This window comes from Paramacrobiotus metropolitanus, unplaced genomic scaffold (genome assembly GCF_019649055.1).
Source record: "Paramacrobiotus metropolitanus isolate TYO unplaced genomic scaffold, Prichtersi_v1.0 Parri_scaffold0000009, whole genome shotgun sequence".
Taxonomy (NCBI): Eukaryota; Metazoa; Tardigrada; class Eutardigrada; order Parachela; family Macrobiotidae; genus Paramacrobiotus; species Paramacrobiotus metropolitanus.
In genome coordinates, this window is record NW_026570229.1 from 1999270 (window position 1) to 2016894 (window position 17625).

Below are 17625 nucleotides of genomic sequence, written 5' to 3' on the forward strand. Positions count from 1 at the left end.
TACCAACAGTAGTACTTATAAGTACAAAACCCGGTGCAAAATGCATGGCCTCTGTGTAGCCGCCAGAGGCCCTCTCGTTAACAGGCCGCTGGCATCCCAACGGGAGGTTTTTCCAGCAGCCTCTTGATGGCATCCCAAGGATGGCCGCTGTCTGCCAGCTAGCTGGACGATGCCGGTTAATGAACAGACCGACAGAGAGGATTGTCAGTCCAGCTGGCTGGACGCTGGTGAAACTCCACTATGACAACGATATATACTCAAGCCACAAGCAAATTACTGTATGGTATCCGTCGATCACCGCCACTTAATGCAATGATATATTTCTTTGGCATTTTGCATCACAATTTTTACATCATACGTAAACGGAAAATCTACGAAAAAAGGTTATAATTCAGCGCAGCAGAATATTATGAATAATGAAGGGCCTGAAAGCACGGAAGAAGACGCAGTTGCTCGATGTGACAGGCGCAATACCGGCATGGGCAGTCTGCGTTCTTACCAGACAGTAGTTTCATGGGGTGGCTGCAGTAGTCAATAGTCTAACGTCCAAGTATTTCTAAAACTTATTTAACTACCATCCCATGTTGCAACGATAAAATTTTGGTATTATGCCGGAAAGTTATCGCTAATAACTTGAATAGAAAGCAAGTTAGAAAATAGCTCGTTACCAGATCCGTCATAGATCGAATTGCAATAACTATTATTAACAAAACGTCTATGACCGGCAAAACCCAAAAGGAAAGTGCACTCGCCAACCATTCTACAAATATTTGCTACTAAGTAAATGAAAATTATTTACAAATTTAACTATTATCAACAACACGTCATAACCGGCAAAAAGTATCTCTTAAAAGTGACAGCCATTCTACAAATGTTTGCTACTAAGTAGATAAAAATTGAATATAAATTGACTGCTACGTTTCGGTCATACAGTGCCCGTCAGAAGCGAGTGCACTTTCTTAGTAATTTTACTTATCAACGACTGGCAGTCACTGCTTGACAGACATCGTTCATATTAAAATCGCATCAGACAGCTTTATGAAGAAACGCTGTGTTGCCGTTTATCCAGCAATTTTTCGCCATTTTCAACTGCCTTGGGAATCGCTTAATGTGATTTCTTACGGCTGAGGAATTTTAGGCGCCATTTGCTCGTTTTGGCTTACTAATCCACCAAAACAACTGTTTTGGACAGGCGGCATTCTGCTCTGGAAAGCGGTTTGCTGATAAGCCCAACCACATGAGGTGATTCATTCGATGCGCTCTCCCCCGACTACTAAAATTTGATACCGCCCATCAATATTCTACTGTTGATCACAGGTTTGCATTGCAACGATGGCCTGATAGGCATATAAGTATACTTTATCTGGAATGCCGATGGTTATAAATTATAATAAATTGCATCTGGGTAATTTTGGAGTGACGGCAACTTCATTACGATTTTGTGGCAACTTCTGAAATTTAGACTGTTCATTGCAGTCTTTACCTAGTTATTTCGGATTAACTTCCAGCTGATCTATACGGAGGCGAGTCGGTGGTTTTGTTATGCCTATGTCGTGCAGAATTGAAATTCTAATACTACTTTGGCAGAATAGGCTAGTATTCTGCAAAGATAGGCTGATAATGTTGCTGCAGTTAACGCTGTATGGTTTTTTGCTTCATTAACATTGGCTATAATTAGTGCTATTATTTGAACCTGCATGATACGCGCATCAACAAACACCTGATACTATTATTGTAGTGCGCAGCCGACAGGTACATTTTACTTTGAGGTAGTGCTATTCTTTATTACTCTACTGGTGTAATGCATGTGTTTTATTCAATTTATTGAGCTTTGTCGCATAGGCTTACTAGTCAGCGCATATCACCGTATTATTATAGGTAGATCCCTAATATTGCTAAATACTGGAATATTATTGTAGTAATATTATGGTAGATCTGAGTACATGCTCACATTACCGGTACATGGTACATGGTACAGCAATTACGTAGTTGAATTACTGTAATTGAAATAAATTTAATTTTATTTCGGCCGGAAATGCCGAATAACGCTACAATTGTGGTTATTTTTTTCGTTCAGTTCAACGTTTGTGTTGCTGCACTTATACTCCTGAAAACGTACGGTAAACGTCCCGTATTGGATTACCGCATGGAGTGTTGCCAAATTAATAACATTTTGCACTTTTACATTACTTTGTTTTAAGCGTTGTACGTACCATATGTTGGACCATATGATTCGCTGGACGCATATTTCCGGTCAAGAGTTAAAGTCATCGAGACACTACTTTAACAGTCTGAGCCTCTTAATAGTCAGCCTCAGCCTTTTAGTACTCAGACTCAGACTTTCAGTAGTCAGACTCAGCCTTTTAGGGGTCAGACTCAGACTCAGACTCAGCGCTTCAGCGCGGGCCTAATATGCCTGCAATCATTTTTTCTGATATGCTTCTATACTTGTTTTGCCTACATAGTAATTATACTGCTGTTCTTTACCGTTTCTGCATTTGTACACTGGTTATACAGATACGATTGCTCAGTCCGATTTCCTTCCGAATAATAATTCTGTCTCGCTTTGCCATCCCGTTTGTTACCACCAATGTATATGTTTTCCTCATTACCAACACGTCAGCATACCCGACCGGCCGGTCTTGCCATGTTGTGACCTTTATAAGTAGTGATTTTTTGCTCTGCGATTAAATACGTAGCAGTAGTAGTCACTGGTCAAAAATCTTTTAATGCGAAGTTTCAAAAGCTAATTCACCTGATTTTACACGCCAGTGCGTTAAAGTTTGATATCCGTTTTAATTTGTCACATTAATTGTCCGTATTATTGTTCCCGGTGCGACACAACAACTGAAAAGGGGGCATATTTATTTCTGGAAGTCAGTAGCGTAGTGTAAATTGGTGACAGTAGTGTTCTGTAGTGTAGTGTAGTGCCATTAGCCCGCCAAAAGTAAAATGATAAGTAAAATGATGACTATGACAAGTTGTGGCTTCAAGCACGTACACTGTATAACCCCTCGATTCTATGGCTAGTTAAAATGCTAACCTTTGTGGTCGCTGTCCATGTAGCATCAATGAGAAGGTGAACCAAGCATCCAAATGCAATAAAATACAACCAATTATGGCTATGGTCCTTTAATAAGAGTATCATAAGTTATAATAAGTTATGATTCATACATTAGTACAAACTAAGTACTAAAACAAGATTTATAACAAAAACACTTCGTCAATGATATCCTGATCGGGGATTCGCTGGATATGTTTATCCTTTTTGCACAACAACTTGCAGCGGCAGAATAATCGCTTGCGACAGCGAAAAACCATAACCAGCTAGACCAAAATGACACTGCAGCATAAAATGGTCAAAAAAAGTGGTCTGTGTTCTGGCGGAATAAATTTACCGGAGAGAATTCTATCCACAGCCTTCCAAAACATACGGGAGTTGTAGGATGTGCTCTGATCGGCACAATCAAAAGAAGAACTATTGGCAGAATTTAGCCCGTTGAAACGTTCAATCATCTTGCCTTAGGACTTTACAAATTACACGCTGACTTATTTGTGGAGAATTATTAAATCAACAACATCTCCTCACTGACTGGTGATGGCATTAGATAGTTTCGTAAGATAATTCGACTACATATCTAAGCTGTGCTCCGGTAGATAAAGAAATCTATTATGCATACAGTATGCCGCATATTTAATATTAATTTACAGATAGAATTGCTGTTACGCGTAATGCATGCACTGCATCCTGTGCGGGGCTGTTAGGTATGCATTCTGCATTGGGACGAGGCAAATCTTCTTTGTTAATTATGTCGCACGTACACGTACAGTTCATTTGGAAATTTTTGACTCAAAGGTGAAAGCAAGGGGTGTGGCTTATAGGATACACAACCTTACAGAGAATGAGAAGACTTCGGCTCTGTTCCACATAATTATGATTCAGATGTAAAATCAGTATGCAGCGGTAGTACAGATACTGCGAGTACGCGCTCGTACAACCACACTCGCTGCAGTAAGTTCGAGGTAAATATTACCAAATAGGCTGTAATTAGACGCTTGCTAAGGAACTCTAATAGCATAGATGATCAGTAATAATTGTAGTCTCCCGTTAGAGGGCCTAATTTAATCTGATTCTTTTATTACAGCGCACGCAAGCGCTAGAAAAAGTGTTTGTTCCGGTACCGGTCCGCAGGAACCGGAACTGAGTTTTTGCGGTTATTTCTTAGACCCCATATTATTCCATGCCGATTAATTATTCCTCGCTGCCATAACAGTACTCAATATCACCATAATACAATTATTGACTGACATATTATACTCGTATAATACGCTTGCAAGTGCACAAAGATGACGCTAGACGTAGTCACGTAGGTGAAGGTCATCAGTAAGAATACAACCTAAGATCCAAAGACAATATGAAAGGTCATCGATCGTTGTTTGCATAATTATTATTATCCTGCAGCACAGTTTGCCAGTCATTCGTTTCAATGCAATGATGTAATTGGTTTGGATTGTGTTGGTCAACGGTTGACATGGTGTATAAGCTTCTGCTATAATTTTTAATGCAAAAATACAGACAAAAAAGTATTTATTGCGACGTTTGCGGTAAGAACGATTGCAACTATACTACATTTACCGCAATGACTAATCTCCAATAACAAATTCAATGAATTTTTTTGATATGTAATATCCGGCAAAATAAATATTAAATACAATAAATATGCTCACAATATTAATTATTAGGCAGCCCTGCCAAATGCAAGTACGTTGATGTAATGCGTAAATAATGTGTGTGGCATGGGGCGAATAGTACGGAGTTTGACGCATCCTGTGAATTTGATATTTCGCTGTAATAATGCGTTAGAAATTACAGGACAAGAGTGTACAGTGTTTTTATCGTGATACATTTTCTTTAGCGTGATTTTTTCCTCTAGCATATCTGGACATGTAATTCCTGGACTGGTGTCTGTAAAATCTGCAACATACTGTCAAGGAGGTTGTAAAGTGTTATTTATATAATTATCAGTGTGCCAAGAAAAGTTAAGCTTCGGCTGTTTATTACTAAATGTGAACTCCAAAGGTTTCTCGATTATAGATAATTAAGGCCATAGGGAGGGCATAGGCGCACTGGCGCGTGTGCGCAAAATTTCTGGTATTTTTAAGGGCGCAGTGGGCGCCAGTGGCCGTGCGTCCGTGGCGCATGGTGTTAGACTTTAACTTTGAACTGCATTAATTACTGACCATGAATTACTTTGGCCTTCAGTAATACGAAAGAATTTGTGCATTGCTGGCCATAGCGGAGTCCAAGGAATGGGGCAGACGCAAATGGCGGCCTTGAGTTTCCCAGTAACTGATTAACGAATGTAAAGTTAGATGAGAAGACTTTATTTTTCCGCAAATGCAAGTTGGCAACGTATGTGTCTATCAACTTTTGCGTGTGTGACGGTGTGACGTAACTACGATAAAAGGATGAAAATTATGATAAAATTATGATAATTTTATTTATCTCACCATCGCTTGTGAAGGTAAGTGCATCAGCGTTGACTAAGATCGATTTATTGCTAACATACCGTCAGTAATTACAGACAGAAAACATCCGGAATTCCTTGACACATCAAAAATTTTTATCAGTAATTGAACCTCCGTGACCGGAAGTTAAACTTTTTATGCATGTTTTCCGGATATCTGGCCGGTAATTAAAATGGGTGTACAGGCTGTAGAGACAGCGGGACTTCGATCTGGTTAATCCTCAATGCAATGCTTTTTATCGTGCCTAATCTTACGTTAACCTTTGTGCAGGGACATTATTGTAGTTGTGGTGCGGCAAAATAATTCAAATTTCAATTACGGTATTAATACATCATTCGATTACTTACCCATCAGCATTGTACACCATTTAAATACCCCGCACGTGAGCAAATTGTGTGTAGTATGAGCAGTGAGCAGTACGCTACCGTTGCCCACGCATGTGAAGCGTGAATGCGCTCTTTCAGCTTTCAAGTTGCAACGTATTAAAGCGTGGTTGCACCATGTACAAATTTTACGCAGTAGCAGAGCAAGTATCCACTGTCCAGTATCTAGATTTTAATCAACGGTCACGCTGTCTGCCCACATCACACATCACATAATCACTGAACTATTATTATTCATAATAATTATCATAGTATTGCTAGTACAAAGAGGACGCTCATGACAAAACTTCTCACGCTTATTATGTTTGGAATTCAGATTCTACATCCGCTCGTTTAAACAGTGAACTGCTGTGCATGGGCATAGGTGTTGCTGTTGCCCTATCTTAAAATGCAATGCTACAGCACATTCCATGCAAAACCGCTCTGCAGAGCTGAGCTGTTAGAACAGCCTATAGAAAAGACGATGTTGCTGAGCAATAAAACTTAGTACGAGTACCGTAGTACATACACGTTTTGTTAAGTAAGTAAATTTTAACCGGCGTGCCACGACATCTGTATTCGCTTCCAGTGATAAACACAGCGTAATGATTGTCACTTCATTATGAGCCGAATATAATGACACGAAAGCGTGGAACTGAGTACTAAGGTTTTGCTTAAGATGCACTTTGTACATAAATGTTTGGCAGGAAATGCTCTTTTCGGGTACCTTTCAATTCTGACGTTGTACAAAAATTGTGAAATAAAAAGAAGGAAAATAATAAATTGAATCTGTACAACGAAGCAACTGCATGTATTGGCGAGAACAAACAGCTCACATCTCCGCATCAGCCGGTCGCATCCGTCTACCGCGCCAACCGGTGTACGACAAGATATCAGTGCGATGCGGTTTGGTTCTGTCCGATAACGTCGCCGGTTGCCATACGACAATTCTGTAATCTGTCACACCTTCGTACCATTGCGACACTTCCAGGATAATAAACAGGTACGCCCCACGGTCCGAACAGAATCAAGAGCAGCCACGTTAATCAAAGCCACACAGAATCGGCGACAATTTGGATGAGTGCTTCAACGTCTCATACGCCAACTTATCGCAGTCTTCGACCCGTCAAACACGTGTGCACAGAGAAATATCGTCGCGTCCGTCAGATCCAACGGCACCGTGACAAGCAGCATAGGCGGCAAGATGTTTTCCAACTTCTGTATAGCTTTCGATAGATAGTTGCTTAATGAGAATCTGCCGGATCTGGTGTTCTTTCTCCGCACTCGAATGTTTTTCACACCACACTTGTTTTTCACCGTTTTGTAGCACACGGAAAACTGCAATCCCTGCAATCCCTACAATGAAAATCACCGCCATCACCAACGCGTAGAAAACCAGCCGAAGATGCACTGCGAAGATACGCGACAACAGGAGGAAACACGTTCACGATGCCGACGAATGCGAAAATGCCAGAGTGTCTGTTAATGAGAAGCTGTTGTGCTCGTACTGTTGCTGATAAAACTGCCGGAAAGATAAGTACGCCTATCACTAAATCATCGCCTGCTCATTATCCTGCCTAATCTTATACCAATCTGCATAGGATTTTACATACATAATTGTACCTGGATACCGTAAAATCCGATATTAACGCCCTGGGTCTTTATTTTTTCGAGAGCCTCGGGAGGGGACGGTTAAAACCGCAGAAGGCGTTTGTTACGGGGGGCGTCTAAATTTTTCAAGTGCGCTCATAATACATGTATGTTGGTTTTAACGAGGTTAATATGTATGAACATTAAAGGAATAATTCAGTAACCAAGACATCTATTAGAAAATCATGGTTTAACGAGTGTGCATAAGTGGAATTCACATAAATTAGCAAGATGTACCATTAGCCATTAGGACCACATCGGTAACAGACCAAAAAAGCGCGGCGCCGCAAATTACTAGGCGCCCCGGGGCGATAATTTCGGGGGGGGGGGGCTTTTAATATTTCGTGACCTACGTATTTCGTGGATACTGGCCAGAAGATATTAACTCTGCTGTTGCGCAAATTTTGTACAATGCACCATGCGTAGAACTGTAGAAGTATGCATCAGGCGCGTGGCAGAACTAGCGGCTTCAGCCTATCTGGCTTCGGTTTACGCCACTTGAGCGTGACTTAGCGCACGAGCTGTGGCAAGCAGAATCTGGTACAGAGCTGCCACAAGAAAACCTTAGGCGGGCACAGAAAGTGTAGGATGCAGCCATAGTTAAAAAAATCTTGCGATGTCACTGTAAATCTTGAAAACGATGTTACCCGCTGACATTGTGCGCGCTTGTTGCTTGCGGTTGCACAGCCGGATTCGGGAAAGTGGCTCAACGCGCTTCTTGTACCTTCCTTGGAACGTTAATGTCTGACGAGAGTTTCCGTACAGCCGTCGGACTACGAACTGGCTAACCAATCTGCAGTCCTCATCTTTGCGCTGACTGCCGTCAACCTGTCGACCAGTACGGCCAATATGGACTTTCATGTGAAACGTGCGCCGGACGTTTTCCTTTGCCACTCGTCTTTGAACGAAGTGATTCGCCGAAGTCTGGTTACTGCTAATATACCGGCTGTACTGGAACTGAGGGGGACTAACGCCGAGGACAATCGCCGGCCGGATGGTGTATCACAGGCATTCACAGCTACCCTGGAGAAACGGATTACGATTGGCTTGGGATGTAACATGCGTCGATACAGTTGCCTTGTCTAACTTTCTCAGCAGCATTATTAAAGCTGGTGAGGCTGCTAGGAAAGCGGAAGAGAAAAATGTCGAACTGAGTACGATTTTGCCGCTTTAGCTTTTAAAACTTTTGGTGTTGGCGGTCCAGTACATGGATTTCAAAATATTATCTAAATTTGAAGTTTTGAAAACATTTAAACTCGTAATGTAGTTTCGGGAATCTTCAGTTGAGGAAGAGCCTTCATCGAGCCGTTCGAGTGTTAGTGGCTAGTCGTGTTCATGTTGCTCAAAACGGGCAAGGTTATCCCTTGTACTTAAGGTTTTTTTCGTCTATCCCTGCAAGTTAGTGTGTCCTCATACTGATTATCTATGCGATCAATATCCCTTGCTTTAAGTCCCTTAACGAGCGACTGATTTTTTGGGATTTTATTAAATTAGAGTAGATCTGCATCGTCCTACTGCAGAATGCGCACACTTGACAGCTGTACTGGTACCCCGGAGGAGGTATGTATTGTATGTTACGCGTAACTGCAACTACATCAGTAAATTATTAGCATTATTAATATTAAACATGCGGCATAATGGACTTTTTATCTACCGGAGCGTAGCTAGGATCAATACTTCTAGCCAGCTTTCAGCAGTGCCCGATTCCCGCCTATCTGTTACGGAAGTATCTAATGCCATCGCTAAGCAGAGTACTATATCTGTACTGCACGACAGTTTCAGCGTATTCCGTTTAGTCTAGTGTATTCAAAAAAATTAACTTCTAAACATCCGAAATTTGCCGCATATCATCAATCATCACAAATCATAATCGATAAGCTGAAAGCTATCTCCATTGTAGCGTCGACAAATGTCCATTTTCTTTCAGTCTTTTATTGAGGGCGCAAAAACGGTTCTTCCGTGCGTACCCAACAGAATATGTGTTGCGATGCCGGAAGGTTTTCGGCTCAGTCAATTTAACATTACGCTAGCCGGAGAAAAACGCATGCACAGCCAGCAAGCGCAGTCACTCCCACCGAATCACGCATGCGTCATCATATTAATTTTAGGTTTTTCTGTGAGACCTTGCTATAATCGCATCTCAAAAGAATTCCACAAAGGCCTTCTGTACAAACCACTCACTGCCGTCCGGATCGGGTTGCACCCAGCATTCGACAGCAGCCGGACGACGCATTGGTGGACGTGATACATTAACCACAATACTAATTTCGCACGGTGTCGTGGCATCTTCGAGTAAGTAATGACATTCTCCCCGGGCATCATGCACATTGACACGAAATGCCGGGTTCGGTCCATTGATGGCCCTCAGATTGGGACGTAATTCCTTGGGAACCACAATAAACTGACCATCGAACTTCCACATATGATATGGTCCGCGTTCACAGGTGCAGTCGACATAGGCGGCGCAGCTGAAGATAACGTCGCGTGACCGTGTGGCGATGTTCTCCATCACACCGGCAAATATTTCTTTGGCCGAGCGACATTTCGGTCGCACCTCGAATTCCTGAATCATGCACAGTTGCGTCAGCGTGTCCTTGTCGTCACACTGCCGCAGACACTGTACGCTACCAGCCGCTGCGTAGGAAACATTATGGATGAACAGATAGCTGACATTATCGTGTGCTGTCTGAGTGTAGAAAAATCCTTTATGATGCTTCGTTGTATTAAGGGAAACCGTGATGTTTTGGTGCCGCCACATAATTGATGGCTGCTCATTTTTTGTAGCGTTTAAAAAGCAGGAAAACGTGGCAGTTGTCTGCGTAAGTGGACGAACGATCTGCCGTGTTGGATGGGTCTGAGGTTGCTTCCATTTGAGCATAGGCAAGACAATCCTGTTGTCCTGCTTTTCTAGTTCCGCTTTGCGGACAGCTTTTTCCAGCTCCCATACTGCAAGTCAGAAAGTGTACTGGAACGAGAAGAAGCAAAGCATTTTAATCATCTCATTCGGCACAGAAAATAAGCACGGAAGCAAGTAGTATGTGTCCGTTTACGAAAGTAAACGCAATGGCTATTGGTTACTGATTACTTTAGGTGTCAAAATCATGTGCATTGTCTACAACGTTTTCAGCGCACTATGCACGATCATTTCGATGAGGAATTTTCATCGAGGATTAGAGAAGAGACAGTTTAAAGAGTTTAACACTTCAACATGAAATGCAGGCGGGTTAAGCAGCGAAGAAAGTTCAAGAAACGTTCTGTCAACGGCCAAAAGAAACATGGGTACTGCGTAGTACATGATTACATAATACCGACGGTTTGGTTAGCACCGTCTATGACAAAGACGAAGAAACTACATCGGTTGTATTAACGGTTTTGCCGATTCGTGCATCGCACATTTTTGGCACAGTGTTTAAAACATTTTACCGGACACTGTTCGAAATTACACTATGTATGGGAGAATTTATATAAACTGTCGGCAAAAACATTCCGATTTTCTCGGAAGCGTCGTGCTACAATTACTGTAAACTTTATGTAAGCTAAACATAGGCGCTGTAAGCTTTCAGTACGATCTGAAGCAAGCTCGGAAGCGAAACTCAGTAAACGATACTAGTTAATTGGGTACAAGTGTATTGTTGGCACTCACGAGATACTGCATCATAATTATTCGTTCTGGGGACTGGATGAACTGGGCAAGCGATGCAGAGAAGCGAGATCAACCGTTTCATGAGGATGTAATCCAGAATAACAGCAAACAAAATCACTGTCCCTACAGTATGGGCAATTCGGTATGGAATCGCCGCCAATGCCATGAGCAGATCGCATGATTGTGACTGCAACGGCAACCCGGATTAAAATAACCTCGTTTTTGAGATAACATTCGCAGCTTACCAACATCTGTTTACTTATGACTTGATCTGCGCATGTTACTGGCGCAGCTCCCACAAAGCGTTACTAGCTGCGTAATTATGGGGTAACAGTAGCAACAGAAATTGGAACACTGTTTTTTTGTCAGTGACACCACATGAAAGTGCTGTCCAGGAGCGGGGCATGCCATACGCAAATATCAGCGAGGTTTTGTGTGAGTACTAGATCACTGCAAGCTAAACGCTACTAAGGTATTAGCTGGGATGTAATCCGATAAGGTAGGCGTGCGAACCACGTGTATTTCCGCTTCGCTTTAACGCACGATAATGCGCATTCAGAGACGGTTTAATAGCACAATTTTATTAATAACACAGCTTTACGTTGTTAGCGCTACATGAACAAACTGTAAGCAAAACAAATAGTAATATTTATAACAATAGAACTTGGTTATTATCACTCAACTAGAGAAAAACAATAAAGATATGAAACACCACATTAATTAACAGATCTAGAACGAATCGATTCGATGCGATTATTCGCATGATCGAAACTGTACTGAAACATACAAACATCGATAAAGCAAATCTGCTTCGTCTTAATGATCCTTTATGCGAATCAGGAAAAGCAAATTAATCACAAAAATCAACTGAAAAAATCGAGGCGCTTTTAAGCTAAACCAAACGCGATTTCGCATTTACCCGGGATTTTACCAAGGAAGATTGTGCTTTTTGGCGTAGGCTTTCACATGGTAATCTTTCCAGGCATTGAGGGAAGCCGTAACCAGGCCAGCCTGCATGCCGCGTTCGCGTCCCATCAAATGACACGCGGTGAAATACACTGCGAACAAAAAATGTTATTTTTATTTAAAACGTACGAGTAAAAAATTTTATTCTTTTATAATATGATGCTTATTTTATTGAAACTCACTTTCCACGGTCATGATAAATTCGTCACCAAGGAGGGCCTTGATTCCAGGCTGCTGCTTGTGATCAGAGTCTTGGTCCCGGATGAACTGCATCCGCTTCTCGTATAAGAGGCGGATGCCGTCGCCTTTGTAGTCAGCTGTTCCTTGGATGAGGAAGCCAATCAGCTGTTTCAGCCATTTGGCTGGCTCCCATGTCTTTCCGGAGATGACCATGCGGTTATGCAGCATTTCTTCGATCCAGATTGGATCTCCCGGCGCCTTCTTGACCAGCTCAATTTTCTTGGGTCCTTTGATTTCATACGGAAATTTCATCAAATGATCTAAAAATTAAATAAATTACTAAAATGGTTAAAGCGAAATCGCATTTTTTAACTGACCTTCCAGTTCAGCTTCGACCATGGGATCGGTTTTTCTGGCTTTTGGTGCTACAGCGACATTGAAAATGTTGATAATGCATCATGTATATTTTGCATGCATTTGAAGGAGAAATTTACCCTTATGCGACTTCGCATACGCGCTTCCACTACCAGCGCCTCCCAATCCTGAATCACCTCCATTTGCTCCTGCGATATCGCTATTTCCTAAAGGAAGAAGCTAATTCAACTATTTTTTTGAAATGGATAAATAAATGTCATACCTGCAGCGCGCTTCAACGGAGACACTGGAGGAGCCGCTGCTTTTTTCTTCAGTTCAGCTGAAAAACGATGTCAGTTGTAGTTGAACAGATTTAAAAATATAGCGAGATCGCACAGGTTAAGTTACCCGTTGGAACTGACGGAACAGTAAAAGGACCTTTTGCCGCTGGCGGAACCAATCCTTTTTGAGGAGATAACAGACGACATTCAAATAATTTGATTAATGCAATTTTGCTTAAGCACATCCTTTACCTGGAATTTCCATGGGAACGGTGCGAGAAGACGAGGAACCCGATGGGTGAGCTAAACAGTTCGCCGACTTTAGCGAATAACGCATAGATTTGAAAAGTAACAACTTCAAAAATCATTAATTACCGGAATGCGAAGTCGCTTGATCTGATTCTGGAACATTCTCAGCAAAAGGATCGAAATCGTCATCCAGCGCTTCTTCGGGTGCCATAACTACAAAATTATTATGAATACGTAATTAATATTAATATTATTAACGTAGGAAAAAATGGCAGGCTGCATTTGTGAAGCTGCAACTTACCTCCGCTATGTTCAGAAACATCCGACATCGGCTCTAAAAAATCAACCGCATTTTCTAGTACGAGTACTAAAATACTTCTACAAAATTTTGACACAAACCTTTCGAAGGGATTTCGTTGCCCACATTCTGTAATTCAGCGGACAGTAGTTTTTGAGCTTTCTGAAGCGAACTCGCATTCACAGTTTTGACTTTGTTCTGCATCTGATTGAACAAAAAACAACTCTGCAAATTAGCTTTATCTGCATGTTGAAAGCATTTAATAATTAAAAATAATGCGACATCGCTTAAAGTTCTGTATTCTGCAATATAGCCTTATACGTTTCCTACAGGTTTCAGCTAATGTTGGCCATGTTTTGTACCTGAAGTTGTTGCTTAAGGAACTCCACATGTTCGTCAGCTTCCTCCTTACTGTTCATGATGCAGATGATCGTTGCATCGTAGAACTGGGATTTGTGTTGAGCCTGCAGCAGTGTGCCAGCGCGCAGCGGAAATTTGTAGAAGTTTCCGGGAGTGGCTTTCAAGCGTTCTTCGCTCGCAGGCCAATGCAACACTTCATCGTCCACTGCGAACCTCACCACAATCAGATCTACAAAAATGCAAATTTGCATAATCTGGTGTTATGAAAAAGAAGATTTTTTTCACCGTTATTTTTTGCATGAGCTGCGAGCGCGCTTTTGAATGATGCAATCGGGGAGCTTTCCAATGGAGTGGGATGCGATTCCGCTTGAGGCTGAACTTGCACACCACCAGTCCCGCGTCCGCGCCCGCGCGTGCGAGTTCCGCGATGCATTATCTATCAAGAAACTGAAAAAACAAAGAGAATTCTCAAACGAATTTGATAACTAATTTCTGAAGTGTGAAAAGAAGTGAAGAGAAGATTCAGGAAGAAGTTTACGAAAAGTTCACAACAGTTGTGAGCTGTGCATGAAAGTAATTTTCATGTTTTCTCGCACACGTCTTGAAGGCTGAACATACTAGGTTTTTGAATCGAACTGAACGAGCTACGTTGCGACCAACCAAAATTAATATCGCAGTCCAGCAACCAATAGCGAGCAGCATCTTGATGTAAGCGAAACCGCTTTGACTAGCCACAAAAGTTTTAAAGCCACATTTACTATACATCCAGTTTCAGAATAATGCAATGTTTTTTTCTGAAAACTGTGGGAATTTTAAATCCGTTTTCTTAATTTTTATTTCTGTATTTTCGGTTTCTGTCAACGTGTAAAAAATTTTGGTGATTGTTCTCCTTAAAATTGAAGTAATTTTTAAGGAATAAATGGCAAAGCGAATGCGTTATGGTCAGTATCAGACTGACGATTTTGGAAATTTCATTATTCCCAGGACGACGCAGTATCGCTGGCGACTTCGCTCGCGCAATGACGACGTTGTGGATCGCGTCGATCAGCAAGTTTTTGTGGACAGTGATCCTGCAGATGCACCAGCTGACAATCTGGAGAGCGATATCGCAAGGTAAATGCAGTGCACATGAGAGATCAAATCATTTCACGATACGGAGCAAAGTGCATGCATGTAGCAAGTATGCATATTGCAGATGCGACGAAGAAACAAGTCTGTTTGCGGAGGCTGAAGAATCGGATATTGATGATTCGGAGTGCGCAGAAGCGGAATCGCTGCCCCTTAGCCTTAAAGAACAAATTCATCTGCTCATTCAGTTGCGGAAATGGCAGAAGTACCACAATACCAAGCAGAACTTGGGAGCAGACTTGGAGGTAGTGCGATCACTGTTTGAAGATCCAGGCGGACTCGCAGACTGCCAGTTTCCTCCGAACCTGTACTATTTGGATAAAATGTTTGGGGATGCGATCTCGCACAATATTACTTATTACTATTTCTGCCCGCGCCACTACTGCATCGTTGGAAGCAGAAAAGCAGGTGAAAAGTGCAATGTTGATTTTCCGTGCGACGGCATCACCCCCAAGAAGCAAGAGCCCCACGTCATCCCGTTGTGTGATTTGCACCAAAACTGCCTGCTATCGATGGACTTGGAGGAGCTGGTTCGGAAATTTTTGAGCGAACATTCCGCCGAATTGCAATCAGTCCTAGGAAAACGAAAGCGATTCCGCATCAATAGCACTGATGAACTTAACACGGGTCAGTTTTACCGCGACAAAAGTTTTGGAGATGATGTCGTGACTATAATGGCACATACGGACGGATTTGCGCTGACAAGATCGTCCAAATTAAAAGGATACGCGGTACAGTTTGTGTTTGCGGATTTCCCTGGAAAGAAGCGGTTCCGTTCGATAGTCCTCCAGAGCCTCTACATTGGCACAGCGACAAAAATCCCGCATCGCAAGATTGTGCTACGTCCTTTTTTATCCCAGCTGTATAAGTTATCGACCGAAGGGATGCTGATCAACTTAAATGGAGAAGATAAGCGTATTCGCATCGTCATGACTGCTGTGGTCGCGGACACGATGGAGCGACTTCCGCTTGTCGGCATTGGATCTATCCATGCATATGTCGGTGGCTGCACGTATTGTGAAGCCACCCCTGTGCGCGAAGAGAACCGCCAGGTCTACATTTGTGCGACTTCGCTTTATGCAATGCCTCGTACGGATTCCAGTATTCGTAGCCTGGCGAAAGAGCTAATGGATTATCCATTACATCACCGGGACGCAGCGCGAAAGGATGCAAATTTCACGGGAATATGTGAGAGCTCGCCGCTGGAAATGCTGCCGCATTTTGATTTGGCGCGTGGATTTCCTGTTGACGCCATGCATAATTGCTGCAAAGGTGTCGCACCTCAGATATTTTTTGCATGCAACGTAAACAAGAGCGGCATCGCAGAAATTAATGAGCGTGGCAGTGCTCTGGACTTCCCTAGTGTTGTTTCCAGGAAATTCCGCTCATTCGACGAAGTGAACCTGTTGACAGCAAACGAATGGCGCGACATCCTTTATACCGGGATTCATCTATTTCGGGGTGTCTTCACGCCAACAGAATACGAGGTTTGGTGTCAGTATTCTAGTATTGTGACCAGAGCTTTCCAAGATGCGATATCGCGTACGGATACTGAAATTATGGAGGATGAAGCGTACGACTTCGTGAGAAGCGCTGAAACAGTTTTTGGTGAAGATTTCATGTCCTATAACGTCCATCTGACACTCCATCTTGGACAATCCTGTCGCGACTTCGGTACGGCCGCGGGTTTCAGCGCCTTTCCTTTTGAAGGAAACATCGGTTGTATTGAGGAAAACATCCACGGATACAACCAGGTGACACGCGAAGTCGCTAATTCTTTAAAGTTGATCAAAATTGCGGAAGACATTGCGGAAAATTTGAGGCGACAACCGCAAGACCAATTCACACCGGCCATTTTGCGCATACTGGAAAACAATAGTTCTGCAAATTTGTATTCCAGTGTATGCAACGCTGCAGGTTGTTTTTTGATCGGACCAGCGAAAACGCACACTGTCATTGTCGGTGAGTGTTATTCAGCATGGGAAGCTTTACGAGACTACGCGGCGGAGAATCAGCTGTGTCTGGAAAACGTGAGTCATTCTGTGCATTCGAAAATAATTTTGAAAGGATTTGTCCTCAGCAGTGCAGAGTCGATCCGAGACCACTTTGCGAATGCTCTATTCTACTGCCGTTATGGCAATTTTTGGCGATTCCGCTTCGCAGTACATATCGGCGGATCGGTGGTGCTGCTTTGTGAACAAAGCGAAACCGCTCAGCAAAAAATTTACAACCTAAACTGCACACTTCCGGCTCACAAATTAATCCGTTGGAAAGGCGAGTTCGCTGTTCTCGGAGCGGAAACATTCGCAGGCATTGCGTTGGAGTTGCCGTACGATGACCACGAGGAGTTAACCATCGGCGCGATGCTACCACGGTTACTTTATTATTTTGATTAATACAGCGTTGTTAATTTTGGTTAATACAGTTGCGTTAATGATGCGTTGTCGCTTAACAGTAATGATGGGCGGTATTAATGTTAATAAATTTGATGTTATGTGTTTTCCGTTTGTCGTTAATTGTGAGCATTTTGCAGTAAGTTTCTTAGATACTATAAATAAATCTTGATTTTTTTGTGCCTCTGCGTGTAGGCTAAAGTGTAGTAAATACAATTAAAGTAAGTAACAG

General features: G+C 42.4%; 2 protein-coding genes across 2 annotated transcripts; one reads left to right on the forward strand and one right to left on the reverse strand.

The window, feature by feature from the left end:
• Positions 1-11723: 11723 nt before the first annotated feature.
• Positions 11724-14487, reverse strand: LOC129583136 (uncharacterized). Its single transcript, XM_055474850.1, has 12 exons — positions 14158-14487; positions 13875-14101; positions 13614-13716; positions 13516-13548; positions 13341-13427; positions 13218-13268; positions 13093-13146; positions 12968-13024; positions 12825-12911; positions 12708-12755; positions 12333-12650; positions 11724-12242 (listed from the first exon to the last, which is right to left on the reverse strand). Exons 1-12 carry the CDS (start codon positions 14303-14305, stop codon positions 12112-12114), a joined length of 1344 nt encoding a protein of 447 aa, XP_055330825.1. The 5' UTR covers positions 14306-14487; the 3' UTR covers positions 11724-12111.
• A 216-nt stretch (positions 14488-14703) lies between these two features.
• Positions 14704-17456, forward strand: LOC129583135 (uncharacterized). Its single transcript, XM_055474849.1, has 2 exons — positions 14704-14985; positions 15068-17456. Exons 1-2 carry the CDS (start codon positions 14792-14794, stop codon positions 17394-17396), a joined length of 2523 nt encoding a protein of 840 aa, XP_055330824.1. The 5' UTR covers positions 14704-14791; the 3' UTR covers positions 17397-17456.
• The last annotated feature ends 169 nt before the right edge of the window (positions 17457-17625 follow it).

Bases quoted from the DNA above. Each gene is read 5' to 3' on its own strand.
- LOC129583136 (XM_055474850.1), bottom strand. From the start codon at position 14,305: ATGCATCGCGGAACTCGCACGCGCGGGCGCGGACGCGGGACTGGTGGT. The intron at 13,717-13,874 runs GTACAAAACATG...TTGTTCAATCAG, and splicing joins TCCTTAAGCAACAACTTCAG to ATGCAGAACAAAGTCAAAAC. The intron at 13,025-13,092 runs GTAACTTAACCT...ATCGTTTTTCAG, and splicing joins TGTTCCGTCAGTTCCAACGG to CTGAACTGAAGAAAAAAGCA.
- LOC129583135 (XM_055474849.1), top strand. From the start codon at position 14,792: ATGGCAAAGCGAATGCGTTATGGTCAGTATCAGACTGACGATTTTGGA. The intron at 14,986-15,067 runs GTAAATGCAGTG...TGCATATTGCAG, and splicing joins CTGGAGAGCGATATCGCAAG to ATGCGACGAAGAAACAAGTC.